The following is a 15,597-nucleotide window of genomic DNA, read 5'->3' as shown; positions in this document are numbered from 1 at the left end:
CGGTAACGCACTCCCTCACCAGAGCAGGATTGGCCACCCTGATGCAGTACTTGGCCACAACTTCCTATATGAACACGACAATCAAACCCCGGCCCCTCAGTCCCCAGCAGCTGCGAAGCAACTGACCACGGTGGCGGTCAGACCTGCGACACAGCAGAGGGTGCTGAGAACAGGCTCCGGACAGGCCGCCATTGGAATATGAACCTGGCAACGTTTAACGCTGGCACGTTATCTAGTGAGGCGAGTCTAGCAGTGCTACTGGAGGAACTAGAGGGCAGTAAATGGGATATAATAGGGCTCAGTGAAGCTAAGAGGCCAAAAGAAGCATATACAGTGCTGAAAAGCGGGCACGTCCTGTGCTACCGGGGCTTAGCGTAGAGACGAGAACTAGAAGTCGGATTCCTGATTCATAAGAATATAGCTGGTAACATACAGGAATTCCATAGCATTAACGAGGGGGTCGCAGGTCTTCTTGTGAAACTTAATAAGAGGTACAAAATGAAGGCTGTACAGGTCTACGCCCCTACATCCAGTCATGATGACCGGAAAGTCGAAAGCTTCTATGAAGACGTGGAATCGGCGATGGGTAAAGTGAAAACAAAATACACCATACTGATGGGCGACCTCAATGCCAAGGCAGGCAAGAAGCAGGCTGGAGAGAAAGCAGTGGGGGAATATGGCATAGGCACTAGGAATAGCAGGGGAGAGTTATTAGTAGAGTTTGCGGAACAGAATAATATGAGGATAACGAATACCTTTTTCCGCAAGCAGGTTAGCCGAAAGTGGACGTGGAGGAGCCCGAATGGTGAGACTAGAAATGAAATAGACCTCATGCTCTGCGCTAACCCTGGTATCATACAAAATGTGGACGTGCTCGGCAAGGTGCGCTGCAGTGACCATAGGATGGTAAGAACTCGAATTAGCCTAGACTTGAGGAAGGAACGGAAGAAGCTGGTACATAAGAAGCCGATCAATGCGGTAAGAGGGAAAATAGAGGAATTCCAAATCAAGCTACAGAACAGGTATTCGGCTTTAACTCAGGAAGAGGACCTTAGTGTTGAAACAATGAACGACAATCTTGTGGGTATCATTAAGGAGTGTGCAATAGAAGTCGGTGGCAACTCCGTTAGACAAGATACCAGTAAGCTATCGCAGGAGACGAAGGATCTGATCAAGAAACGCCAATGTATGAAAGCCTCTAACCCTACAGCTAGAATAGAACTGGCAGAACTTTCGAAGTTAATCAACAAGCATAAGACAGCGGACATAAGGACATGGATAGAATTGTACATGCTCTCAGAAACGGAGGAAGTCTGAAAGCAGTGAAGAAGAAACTAGGAATTGGCAAGGATCAGATGTATGCGTTAAGAGACAAAGCCGGCAATATCATTACTAAATGGATGAGATAGTCCAAGCGGCTGAGGAGTTCTATAGAGATTTATACATTACCAGTGGCACTAACGATGATAATGGAAGAGAGAGTAGTCTAGAGGAATTCGAAATCCCACAGGTAACGCCGGAAGAAGTAAAGAAAGCTATGCAAAGGGGGAAGGCAGCTGGGGAAGATCAGGTAACAGCAGATTTGTTGAAGGATGGTGGGCAGATTGTTCTACAGAAACTGGCCACCCTGTATACGCAATGCCTCATGACTTCGAGCGTACCGGAATCTTGGAAAAACGCAAACATAATCGTAAGCCATAAGAAAGGGGACTCCAAAGGCTTGAAAAATTATAGACCGATCAGCTTACTGTCCGTTGCCTACAAAGTATTTACTAAGGTAATTGCAAATAGAATCAGGAACACCTTAGACTTCCGTCAACCAAAGGACCAGGCAGGATTCCGTAAAGGCTACTCAACAATAGACCATATTCACACTATCAATCAGGTGATAGAAAAATGTGCGGAATATAACCAACATTTATATATAGCTTTCTTTGATTACGAGAATGCGTTTGATTCAGTCGAAACCTCAGCAGTCATGGAGGCATTGCGGAATCAGGGTTTAGACGTGCCGTATGTAAAAATACTGAAAGATATCTATAGCGGCTCCACAGCCACCGTAGTCCTCCATAAAGAAAGCAACAAAATCCCAATAAAGAAAGGCGTCAGGCAGGGAGATACGATCTCTCCAATGCTATTCACAGCGTGTTTACAGGAGGTATTCAGAGACCTGGATTGGGGAGAATTGGGGATAAGAGTTAATGGAGAATACCTTAGTAACTTGCGATTCGCTGATGATATTGCCTTGCTTAGTAACTCAGGGGAGCACCTGCAATGCATGCTCACTGACCTGGAGAGGCAAAGCCGAAGGGTGGGTCTAAAAATTAATCTGCAGAAAACTAAAGTAATGTTTAACAGTCTCGGAAGAGAACAGCAGTTTACGATAGGTAGTGAGGCACTGGAAGTGGTAAGGGAATACATCTACATAGGGCAAGTAGTGCCTGCGGATCCGGATCATGAGACTGAAAGAATCAGAAGAATAAGAATGGGCTGGGGTGCGTTTGGCAGGCATTCTCAGATCATGAACAGCAGGTTGCCATTATCCCTCAAGAGAAAAGTTTATAACAGCTGTGTCTTACCTGTACTCACGTACGGGCAGAAACCTGGAGGCTTACGAAAAGGGTTCTACTTAAATTGAGGACGACGCAACGAGCTATGGAAAGAAGAATGATAGGTGTAACGTTAAGGGATAAGAAAAGAGCAGATTGGGTGAGGGAACAAACGCGAGTTAATGATATCTTAGTTGAAATCAAGAAAAAGAAATGGTCATGGGCGGGACACGTAATGAGGAGGGAAGATAACCGATGGTCATTAAGAGTTACAGAATGGGTTCGAAGGGAAGGGAAGCGTAGCAGAGGGCGGCAGAATGTTACTTGGGCGGATGAGATTAAGAAGTTTGCAGGGACAACATGGCCACAATTAGTACATGACCGGGGTAGTTGGAGAAGTATGGGAGAGGCCTTTGCCCTGCAGTGGGCGTAACCAGGCTGATGGTGATGATGATGATTATGATGATGATGATGACCACTTGCAGTGCCTCGCTACCTAGTGTAAATTGCTGTTCTGTTCCGAGACTTAAACATTACTTTAGTTTAGTTTCGGAACTTTTCCAGTGTTTCAATGCAGTGCAAAGCAGCTCACGGCGATGCGTCAATAAGCTCTAGTACAGTGCTAATTTGGGCTGGTTGGTGCATTTAAGAAAAGGGTAAATAATGAGTTATGTCATAAAATTTACCCATGGATAAAGCACATGGAACAAATGGTGTTGCACGCTGGCTCAAAAACGCAAAGTCTGCACTGGGCGTTGTTTCTTTCCTTTTTCTTTCTTTTTCTTTTTGGCAGTACACACAGTATTAGCATGGTACTAGGTCCTTCCTATTCAGTCACCTTCCCGTAGTTTGCACACATGTCGGTGCATGTTCGCCATCTTTATTCTGCCGTACAAGAACATGCGCGCTCGCCGGTCTTGTTTCAAGATGAAGCGCCAAATGTTTCGACTAGATCTTACAGCAAGAATTGACAACACATGAACAGTGCACATTATACGAAATCGTTGTGTGTCAATGAGTGGACAGTTATTGACCGAGACAAGATATTCTAGAATTATGGGAATGAGTTAAACCAACTACATTACAGTCAAGCGAAGCCCTTTCACTCTTGGGTACATGCTTCCCGCATTCGAAAATTTCATCCAGCCGTTGTACATGGATCTACTGGCCGCCAGTTCACGTCGAGACCATTTGTTGCTAAATGTAAACGCAGTTACGGTCATTATACCACTCCCTTTGTTTGAGTACTGACTCATAGTGCGCACAATTTTCGGCATAGAGCACCAATACTATTCCCAGTGCACCAGCACCTGAGTGCCGAAAGTTTGTTTGCATTGGTACGTATGCCCATGACTATTCCTTCACTTTTTGCGCTTTTGCGTAGCCCCGCTCTAGAAAAGCAAATCCTGGCCGTCCAGCGTGCCCGCGACCGGGCCGGTGGGCTAGACCTGCCGGTCCCGACGTGGGACTAGCCGGGTGCGCAACGAGTTCGCGTCCTCGCCGGACCTACAATAAAGTTTATTCACTCACTCACTCATTCCTTCACTTGAACATATATGCTGCACTATTAACTGCAAAGCGCGTAATTTGAGAACATTGCAAACACACCAATATAATTGCGCGTACATCAGCGTTATACAAGGCCCGTATGCGCGGCAAACTGCGACCGAAATAGAGGTTCCGTATATATATATATATATATATATATATATATATATATATATATATATATATATATATATATATATATATATACCATCTGTTATTGTAGGTTTTGGTAGAAGGCTAGCTCTCACATTTTGTACGCACCTTCATAATTCGTACAGTTTGCGTGCTCATTAAAATATTGTTGGATGAAACTTTGTGAGTACAAGTGCACATTCAGACATGCAGCGTGTACAGCTTTCCTCGCAGAAATACGGAAGTTCGCATAACAAAAATACGCATTCTGTCTGTTTCGTACAGAACAGTGTAGCCACTGTACTATTACAGTGAAATGTCCGCAACGCTTAAAACAGGGAGTACTTTCCATATATTAACTGAAGCTTTTGCCGTATTCTTGAAATGTAACATACTTTCGGTATTTTTACCTGCAATTCCTCCGTATAGCGATGGAAGTTTTGTACAGTGTATACGACATCACATTACATGTCTGACACACACACACACACACACACATATATACATATATATATATATATGTGTGTGTGTGTGTGTGTGTGTGTGTGTATACGGTACCTCACGGCGACGACGACAGCAAAAATCTGCGAGAAGTTCCTCTATAATAACTATGGCAATAAAACATTGTTTTATTACGTCAACGTTTACAAGTTTGAAGAAAAGAAAAGAGCGCTACAAAGACGCGAACTAAAAGAAGAGCATGCACGACGGACAGGCGTTAACAAGACAAATTGTGAATTTATTCAAAATAAAATAAAATGAGTAATCAATTATACATAGATGTGGTGAGGAAAATAAATAAGAATGGCATGAGGGGAGGGCAAGGGGGCACTCCCCCCGCCCCGTTATCACGTAATAAATACGTACGTCAAAAGCGCTGAATAATGTTACGTTACTAAAGAGAACCTGATAACCCGCAGAACCATTCGCAACGATTAGAACCGTAATTTACGTACGCGCTGACGATGAGCGTAATTACGGGTAGGTCATTGCCACCAATGGCCATCTGGCTCCTATGTTTTTTTTTTTGTAATAGACGATAATATACATAAGGAATCATGTTTGCTTGAAAACTGTCTATAGACAATTCGAAGGCGATACGTCGAGATTTAAGGCGAGTGGGTGTGATGCGCAATTTCCCTCGCTTAACCAGTATTCGCTTATACTTTCAGTGTCGCTCCTCCGAAGAAATGCCAGCGACAAGCAATAGTATTCCCTTTTTTGTTCTTCTTCAGAACTTGCATTTTATCGAATAAAACCTTCGAATAGTGAATCCCTGTAATGTCATGTGCATATAAAAAATAATAATAATAAAATAAAAATGTTTCTTCATTTCGGCGCAGCCGGTGTTTGGTCCACCCCTTGGGGAGCGGCAGTCGTGCTTGGCTGGGTCATTCGGGGGTAGTCGCCGAACTTGGGGAGTGGATGCGTAGGGCCGACTAGCGAGGGGCCTCTCACGGGCAGCGGGGGCTGGGGGAATCCAATTCTGGGGCCCAGGGTTGCCGGAACAGCGGCAGGAACCAGTGCCGGACGTGGCGGTGCGACTGTGCGCAGAAAGACGAGCATTATCAACGCCAAAGTTTGACAAGGACACGAAAGTGCATTTTCTTGAGGCAGAGAGGCCTGAAGCGCCATTTCTTAGGTACACGGATCAGCTCGCCTTACGGTTGAAAACATTGATAGGGACATAAGAATAACGTACGTTGACGGGCTGTTCTGTGACCGCACAAACATGGCGGCAGCGAAGTGCATGATCGTGGCGAGGCTTGCAGGCGAAGCTCTACGACTGAGTAATATGAAAATCTATCAGAGTGAGACGTAACGAAATGAAAGTGTGCCTGAGGGAATTGTTGAGTGAATTCTATGAAATGCAGTTCACATTGAGGTCAGTCAGCGGTGTATGCCGGGTGATCTATATTAATGAAAATATAATTTTTTTTAACGTACGATTTAACCAATGCCAGGATGTTTACAGCAGTACTCGACCCTGCAGCCTAGCTCACACGGTGAATAGCCGTTGCAATCTTTCTGCTAGTTAACTCAAATCTGTTAAGGAACTTTTCAGTTACAAGTTTTAGGGGCACACGTTGCAATAACAGTGTCGCAGAGGGGCGGCGCTGCCCAAAATCACTGCCCAAGCACCCCGTACAGACGGATAAGCAGCGAAGCTGAAACGTGGGGCCCCGTTGTTTATCAGCTGACTAATTGCCGCCGTTCATTAAACGACGGCTTGGTAGACTGCCGGATCCTCGGCACGCAGTTGCTGCTTGCTCTCGGCTGCAGCACCGGCACGGCGTAGACGAGTTCGTTCACGGCTTTGCTCGCGGCGTTGCTCTTCGAAATGCTGCCTGCTCCTCAGAAGTACGTATGATGTATGGCCTATCCTTTTCGCAGCAGGAGAGAAACTGTTGTGAGCGCGCTTGGTTGCGACGGACAGCAACGATGTAACTACTGGCCCAGCCAATCGCTCGCCTCTCCTACTTCATTTTTTTTTTTTTTTGCGCATGCGCATGAGGTTGCATCGGAGGATTTTTCGGCGTGCAGGTGACAGACGGACGGACAGACGAATAGGCTAGCCATATGCAGCTTCTCTGTAAAACGTCCTCCATTGTTTAAATGCGCGTATAAAGAATTCACTTTTTGTTTGCTCCGATTCTGAAGCAGGCGCTTGTACAGCAAGTGAGGTCACATGCACAGCTTCGGGAGATAGGAAGAGCAGAGGCATGCGTGCAAGGGGAGCGAATAAATAAAACGAGACAGGAAGCGTCATTTAGCATTGCTTCCACAGCTCTTCGTGCTCCCTTCGCCGACAAATATCTGAACAGATGGTACTTTTAAAAACGCGTGAATTGCTGTTGCATCCCGTAGCGCCCAGCTTCAATAATGCCATCAACACGATGGTGTTAAAACCAGTAATAAGAAACTTTATTCGACAATATTATTCAGTTATTGAACGGATGGCGACGGCTACTCGAGCATCTATAGTAGCCACCGCGCTGACGGAAATAATAGTGAAAGTCGCATATCGGTGAGATTTCTTGTTGCTTTTTTTTTCTCATTTCGTTTTATATCGGTTTCTATTAATATCACTGTCCCACGGGAACATTTAATGTCATTCGAATCGAATGGCATTCGCATATAATCCCACTAATCACGATTTACACGGGAAAATTTAATTTCATTGGAATGGAATGACATTTTCCATCGAATGAGTTGGGGGAACTCATTCGCATTCGGTTTAGTACCGAATGTATACTCTTGACCCTAGAAAGACAACAGCGACACGCAACGCGAAAAAATAATGCGTGCATCAGCAAAGTCAGAGGATATTTTTTTTAGACTTATAGAAAGGAATAAATATTTTTGCCGCGATGATATTTTCACCACGGGCTGTGCTCAAGCGCGATTACTGTTTGCATCAGGAGTCTGTCGCGGAGGTCGGCCATATTGGATGTGTTGATCGAAGTGCTTTTAGTTGTGAATAATTGGCGTCAAAATGTCTTCGTCGGTTTTAAAAGTACTCGCAAAAGTTCTTAAACGCGTTTAACAGGCACAAAACTTCTTTGAATTTCAGAAATTTTGTTCCAGATCGTCATTGCTATCATTTGTGAATGCCATTATATTTTACTGTGTAGCACAGCAAGAGACCGAATGGCATTGGATGCATCAAATGCCATTCGATTCGAATGACATTAAATCTTCCCGCGTGACAGGGGTATAACATAGATCCCTCAGTAGAGGGAAAAGTCATGGTTTTGCACAGACACTCGGTGCTTAGTATGAGATGACGAAAAAAGAAACGCAATACTCTTTCAAATGCGTCCAAATAACCACATACTCGTCGTTATTCATCGGTACTCTTGAATAACGCACGAGTATGTCTACACTAACACACACGCACACAGACTGGGCAGCACCTGAAAACCGACAGGCCGAGCACGTTGCATAATATTGTTACATAGTTAAATATAAAAACAAACTTGATGTCCGTCATCTTTCTCTCTGACGGCAACATAACATCTTTAAGAGTGGTTACGCTTTTACCGGTTATTTTCGACGCTGAGCTGCCCTGAGATAACTGTTTTATGCGTATACGTATGTTTTAACTCGCAACGCTTTGTCACAACGTTACTGATCTATCTGTACTACTAATTCCCGAATAATATGACACCGGTGCGGATGCTTTACGTAGCGCATCGAATAGCATGAGCACATTACAAGCCAGAGGCCATCTGCGTCGATGTAAAAGTGCTGACGGTAGCGGTATAAGTACGGTGCTGCGTTTAATGGTTCTTTTTTCCAGTATTATTTAAATACTTATATGGCGGAATTTGTGTGGCTTATAACACTGGTTCATTTGACACGTAAACATACATTAGAGGATATCGTCTTCAGCCGAAGGCAAATGGCGCAGTCACTAGACGTTGGCTTGACTAAGGGAATTGCACGCTTAATCGAGAAAAGCCACGCGTAACGCAGCTCACGATCAACATATATGCACCTCACGTAGTGCTCACGTGCACCCTCTGCATCTAGCTGCGTACTATCGTTGGTGTACTTATTTGCTGTATGAAAACAACGCGTGGAAAGCAAGCCTAGCAACGCTTGCCTTGCTTCTTTATTATTGTTGCGCAGACAAAACGACAGAAGCACATAAATGTACATTAGACAACAGCACAGCGCTGTGTGTTATCGAATGGTACTTTCTGTGTATCCATCATTCTGACTGCACTACAACAAAATAGAAGAAGCCTTCCCAACAAGCCCATAAAGCTATACCTCATCGACTGGCTTTACATCGCTTGGTGAACTGCGATGCTTAGTTATTCAAATGCGCAAAAAAAAAAAACGAGTGACTGCGCAAGACAGATGACGTACAAATGGAAACGAATGAAGGGCTGTCGTTCCATTTGTACAACCTGTGTCTTGCGGTGTTACTCGTCTTCTGAAGCAGCATGCACACTAACCCGTCCAATTTAGCACTCCAAATGCGCAAACCTGCACACGAGCTCCCCGGTGTGGCAGCAGGGGCATCTTTCACTGCGCGGACCAGTGGAAGCTGCAGGTTGTTTGGGTCGGGGTGGAGCTTCGTGGGGAAGCGGGTACCGTCACCAAGACTGGTCAACACCGGAATCGCCCAGAGAGGTTTGAACCGACCGAACACCTGTGAGAAGGACGCGAGTGACGTATTCCTGGTTAGACGTTATGTGATACCAGTACTCTAGGGGATATGGACAGTGAAGGAAGAGACATCACGGCGTTACGCTATGTCGCATCCTTCGCCTGTCATTGCCCCCTGTGATACTTTCGGTGTGGTACAGGCTTGAAATTCATTTTTATTATTTTCAAAGGGCCAAGCTTTCCTTTGAAACTAATAGCGATTTCTTTGTGCCCAACTGCTTTCGGAAGCCGGTCCCAAAGACGGTGCAGTCAAAAGATATCATAGTAAGAAAAATCACATGGTGGTACGGCCCCATAACGCGCTCCGGTGATACCGGTGGTACCACCGAAGGCAAGGCGCCACAATTACCAGTACCGCACGGTCGTAACGGTAGCGTTCTAGACACAACCGGAAAGACGACAAAATCGAGCACTATGCCTCAGGGACGACACCGAGGGCTGGATCCTAAATAATCAAGGCTTCTGCACAGGGGTGACAATCGACTCTACACCTTTATAATGGGGCCTACACTGCAACATTACATCGCAAATCAAGCGGAACTTACAGCGCTCGTGGAAGCCGCGACAATGCCAAATCCACACGAACGAAATCTGCTCATTCGAATAGATAGCTAGGCTGCAAGCAGGGCACTTCCAGCCATAAACATTTCCGCGGCACTACATTCAGCATTACCAACACACGTCAACGCACACCCTAACATTAGAGTGCGGATTCAGTGGATCCCGAGTCACACAGGGTTCAGAGGAAACGAAGTCGCACATGCCACATCCCGCGCAGATCTCCCGTGCCCTCCTCTGTGGTGGGCGGATCCACTGAATATGAATGAGCAACACGCCTTCGCTAGGGCTGGGAGGTGCGAGATACTTGACGATTTACGAAGCGACTCAATGATGTACCTACAATCAGTCACAAACATGAAGCAAAGAGAGGTGGTACTAGGGAGGCGTGCGCAGACGCACTCTCTCCTGTCCCCACACTTCCAACACTACATACAAGCTTCGCCTGGTAAACATGTTTGCATGGCATGTGGCGGCTTCCCGGATGATGCTCACATTCTGTGAGCTTGTCCGGGGAGCCGTCTCGCTATTCAGGCTAGCCTTACCAAATCCTCCGCCACCCGTAAACCGACGCATCATAAGCACCTCGAGTGCAACTGAACACTACAGACGTACACCACTGAAAACACAAACAAATAACAGATATATTATATACTACACGTAGATACATGTATCTAATATCCAGCCTGTCTATAATTCACTGAACATAAAATCGTTTCTTCTCATAACATGGAACATTTTAAAACTAATATTTATACCTCGAAAGCGGCACTTCACACACACACACAGACATCTAGTACATGAGCCAATCACACCAACAATGCTTCGCTTTACGTAGATGTCCACTGGGGTTGAGTCTGCCTGCTTTTTTAGAGCACCGCTCTTAGGCACCTGTTCCTGTGTTGAGTGTCGGCGTGCGTCGGCGTTCTCCCTCGTAACCTAGCGAACAAGCAGAGCGAAAGATAAAAGCGAATGCGGAGCGCAGCGGGAAGTGAAAGAAGAGAGCGCGAGGAACAAATTGGAGGGGGAGGATACAGTGAAAGCACGAAGCTTAAAGTGGAGGAAGAGTGGTGGAGAAACGGCCTGTGCATGCGCTGAATTGCCAGCGATCACGGCATCCGCAGCTGTGTCGGCGAAATCATCGGCGCTTCCGGAGGGGGGGGGGGGGGGGGGGGGGGGGAGGGTGGTGTGAGGGTGGGAGGGCTACGCTCGTCCGCGGCGTCAGCTGCTGAGTTCAGTCCGCGTTACCAACGCGTGGGACCGTTGTCACTGCTCCTGCAAGAGGCGATCACGAGCGGCTACGAGTAAGGCTCGATGTGACGCTCTCTGGGGCGCTGTCGCCGCTTACACTGGGGGCACGATTTCCCTGCGACAAAGGGCCGCTCCCGTCGCTGGTGGAACGAAAGCTTGAGAAGAAAAGCTTAGTGACGCGCAAGACGGGCTGTGCGGCGACGATGGCTACGATATGGCACCATAGCAGCGTGCTTCATCTCTATGCAAACAAAAAGCTGCATGAGCGTAGGTCTCTCTATGGCAGCTCCTGTGAATAGCGCCCACGCGTAACCCACGCGCTGCCTCTCACGATCTCCGAATTAGCGAGGCAGTCGCGCCACAGTTCGCTCCGTTTGCAGTGTGCCGTACGAGAATGATTGTCCGCGCCAGCTACGCTACTCACAGTGTTAACTTCCTAATATAAATCGTTTGTCTATATAATCATAATACAAAATGTTGACACGCGAAATTAAAACACGTATAGAGCTGCGCTCAAATTTCGCATTAGGGAGTATTGTAATCGTCGGTGACAATGCCTCTATGACTGCTGGTATCTCTACTCAGTCAAATGCTTTTTCGTAATCTATGAAAGCCACATAGAATAGCTTATTGTACTCTGCAGATTTCTAGATAACCTGATTAATGACATGGATTGGATCTACTGTAGAGTATCCCTTCCTGAAGCCAGTCTGTTCCCTTGGTTGACTAAAGTCCCGTGTTGCCCTTATTCTATTGGAGATTATTTTGGTAAATATTTTATATAGTACTCCTTCACAGACTCTAGAGGCTGACTTGCGATCCTGAACACTTGTTCTCTTGCCCGATTATTCATGATTATCTTTGTCTTCTGCATATTAATATTCAACGCCAGTCTTACACTCTCCCTGTTCAGGTCCTCAATCATTTGTTGTAACTCGTGTGCAGTGCTGCTGAATAGAACAATGTCATCGGCGAACCGAAGGTTGCTCAGGTATTCGCCGTCAATCCTTACTAACGTTTCCCAGTTTAATAGCTTGAATACTTCTTCCATACACGCATTGAATAGCATTGGAGAGATTGTGTCTACTTGTCTAACCCCTTTATTTATCGGTATCTTTAAGCTTTTCTTGTGTAGAATTAAGGTGGCTGTGGAATCACTGTAGATATTTTCCAGGGTATTTAGGCAAGCGCTCTGTACTCCATGCTTACGAAATGCCTCTATGACTGCTGGTATCTCTACTGAATCAAATGCTTTTTCGTATTCTATGAAAGCCATATAGAGAGGCTTATTCTACTCTGCGGATTTCTCGATAACCTGATTAATGACGTGAATGTGACCCATTTAGAGTGTCGCTTCCTGAAGCCAGCCTGCTCCCTTGGTTCACAAAGTCCCGTGTTGCCCTTATTCTATTGGAGATTACTTTGGTAAATATTTTGTACAATACTGGGAGTAAGCTACTGGGTCTATAATATTTGTTATTTAACGTCTCCCTTTTTGTAGATTGGTATAATGTTTGCATTCTTCCAGTTTTCTGGCACCTTTGTAGTCGATAGGCACTTCGTGTAGAGAGCCGCCCGTTTTTCTTTCATTATGTCTCCTCCATCTTTGATTAAATCGACTGTTATTCCATCTTTCCCTGCCGCTTTTACCCGTTTCAATTCTTGCAAGGCCCTTCTGACCTCGTATCTAGTTATAGGAGGACCATTAGGGTGACAGAATGGATACCAAGAGAAGGGAAGCGCAGTAGAGGACGGCCGAAGACTAAGTGGTGTGACAAAATTAGGAAATTTGCGGGTGCTAGTTGGAATCCGTTGGCACAGGAAAGGGGTAATTGGAGATCGCAGGGAGAGGTCTTCGTCCTGCAGTGGACGTAAAATAGGCTGATGATGATGATGATGGTGGTGATGATGATGATCATGATGGCGATGATCGTGATTCGTCGGCGAATCTTATTTTTTCTGCGTTCTTGATACTGGAGCAAGTAATTTGGTGGACAAAATCCAATGTGCATCTCCATATGACATGCATGTTTTATGCGGTTCTTACATCGTATTTCTGTGCATCCCTTACTGTTATGCTCGTGCATTCTTTTCAAAGAAAATTAGCTAATGTGCTTTCTTATAGAGCAAAATAGGAACGTGCGGAACCACATGATTAAAGTTTGCGCAAGGAACGAACGCGATGAAATTATGGAAAAACATCGCTTTCGAAGTCATCTTCACTACTTCTAAAATCAAGCTACCTAATGCGACACTTCGTTGCCTCAAACATGAGATTCCTCCCTTGCAACTTTTGCCACTGGGATATCCTCATTAGATTAAAAGTACCATGTAATTGAAACCACTCTATTCGCCCTTGAAATGCCCTGTTATCGTTGGCGTTAAATAACCAACTGCAGCCAGAGTCGGTGCGACAAAAAGAAACTGTGGCGTTGTATGCGATTCAGAAACGTTTTTAGAAGCATTACCCACTAGACAGTGTTGCTAGCACAGGTTGGTGCATTTGTTTACGTTTGTCAAGTTAACAATGCTAAGCATAACTTTCTTGGTCAAAAGTGCAGCAAACCTTGAATAAAAGTGAAGAACAGCTAACGTTATCACAGACGAGGGGATTGTCAAAGTGTCAATACATATGTGTTGAGCTGTGTGGAATCCCATATGGGGGCTCCAAGACTGCGCGGTGGTGCCGACATACAAAAATGTTTAACTACACACCGTTCCGGTAACTGGCACGTATTAAACCACCATTTTGTTTGTCGGCGTCGCCGTAGAGTCCTGGATCACCTTTGACCACGGGAACCGCGTTACAGCTCAAGTTGAACGCTACCGTACGTTTGTCGACACACGCAGTTCGATGCCAAATATTTTGTGCCATTTCGCAGTGGCAGACGCCGTAATCATCGCAATACAGGCACACTTACCTGGGCGACGTTCTCGGCGCAGCCGATGTCGAAGGAGTCCTCGGGCTCCCTGAACATTGTCGCCCGCATGTTCTCGAGCGTGGTCACGTTGCGGTACATGTTGTTCAAGTGAACATAGAAGAAGCCGCCGAGGCCGACCGATAGGTAGGTGCCACCGATGACGAGCGCGCTGACGTTGATCGCGGCGAACAGGAGGCCCGGGCCGAACCACGCGAGGACGGCGTGTATGACGGAGGTGGCCGCCACGAAACCGGCCAGCAGAGAGGAGTAAACCAGAGTCAGCAGGAACGACTTTTGGGTGGTGAAGGAGACGCAGTTGTTGAACCACGGGCAGTGGTGGTCCATTTTGGGCACGCACCTACAAGGAGAGACAGACGTAAAAGGAAGCGAGGGATGTGAAGACATAGCTCGTGGTAAACCTCATGGAGAGTATAGTATAGATGTTGCTTGCGTTGCGGATAACTGGATTCTAAGAAATCACAAGTGAAGCTCGGACAAGTCAACCGATTGAATCAACAATTTGCTGCGGTCACTTGTGGCTCGGGGAAATGGTAGAAGCTCTGCCTTGAAGCTCGTGGTCCGGGGTTCATTTTTCCACCACGGCGGCCGCAATGTCACGCGAGCGACTGAAGGTAAAACACGCCTACGAGAGGATTTAGTTGACCTGAACGTCACCTTATATCCTGTGCACTTAGCAATGTGCGCGTAATTCTGCCTCTTGCCCATGTTACTCTCGTTTTGCAATCTGCGCTTTATGAGGAACTTGGTGATTTAAAGACATCTCGTCTGGTTGGGTAGTAAAATCATGACCAAAGAAATGGCGCCACGCGTACGAAAATGCTGGTAACGAGTATGGTCGTCCGGGCTTTCCGAACATATGCAAGCCAGAACGTCAAATACTTATTGACACATGTTTCGTTGGCGTCCTTTGGTTCCTTTGCGATGAAGCAGTATGAGTAATATACAACTCGGTAGGAAAGTAGGTCATTCTTCAAAACACGTAATGCGCCACAAACGTGTATTGCAAACGCACTACACGTTTTCCAAGCGCCTTATATAGGCTTTATATATGTCCCTGATTTTGTTCTTTCGTTATTTCACACTGCTGTTTTATTCTGTCGTCACAAGAAACAACCGCTATTGACCATCGAGGAGGAGGAGGAGGAAGTAAGCTTATTTAAAAAAAGAAGATAAAATGTAGATCACCTGCACTGCGGGGATTGGTGTACGCGAAGCTTTCTTGCACCGGCAAGGCAAAATGGCGCGTTAAGAGGATGACACGCTGCACATATCTGCGACGAACGCGTCCCTCAGCCACCATGGTGATCTCGCAAAAGCAAGCGCTACTTATATTGAGCAGCGAAACACGTTGAATAAAAAGACACGAAGTGCTCGACCAGGTAGAAACGCGCCACGAATGCGTCCGTAACTTCTATCTTCATCGACAGCTACACAAG

At 46.0% G+C, this 15,597-nt stretch overlaps 1 protein-coding gene across 1 annotated transcript in view; it reads right to left on the bottom strand.

Moving 5' to 3' along the window:
• Positions 1-5,558: 5,558 nt before the first annotated feature.
• The window catches only part of LOC126523371 (palmitoyltransferase ZDHHC20-B-like), a 41,329-nt gene continuing 31,290 nt past the window's right edge, over positions 5,559-15,597 (bottom strand). Inside the window, exons 3-5 of the mRNA XM_050172004.1 lie at positions 14,141-14,498; positions 9,228-9,393; positions 5,559-5,773 (exon numbers count right to left, since the gene is read on the bottom strand). Coding sequence (XP_050027961.1) covers positions 5,559-5,773; positions 9,228-9,393; positions 14,141-14,498 — 739 coding nt within the window. The remainder of the gene's footprint in view (positions 5,774-9,227; positions 9,394-14,140; positions 14,499-15,597) is intronic.

The sequence above is a fragment of the Dermacentor andersoni genome, chromosome 6, assembly GCF_023375885.2.
Source record: "Dermacentor andersoni chromosome 6, qqDerAnde1_hic_scaffold, whole genome shotgun sequence".
Classification (NCBI taxonomy): Eukaryota; Metazoa; Arthropoda; class Arachnida; order Ixodida; family Ixodidae; genus Dermacentor; species Dermacentor andersoni.
Note: the sequence above shows the minus strand (reverse complement) of the source record. Positions and strands in the feature narration are given on the sequence as shown.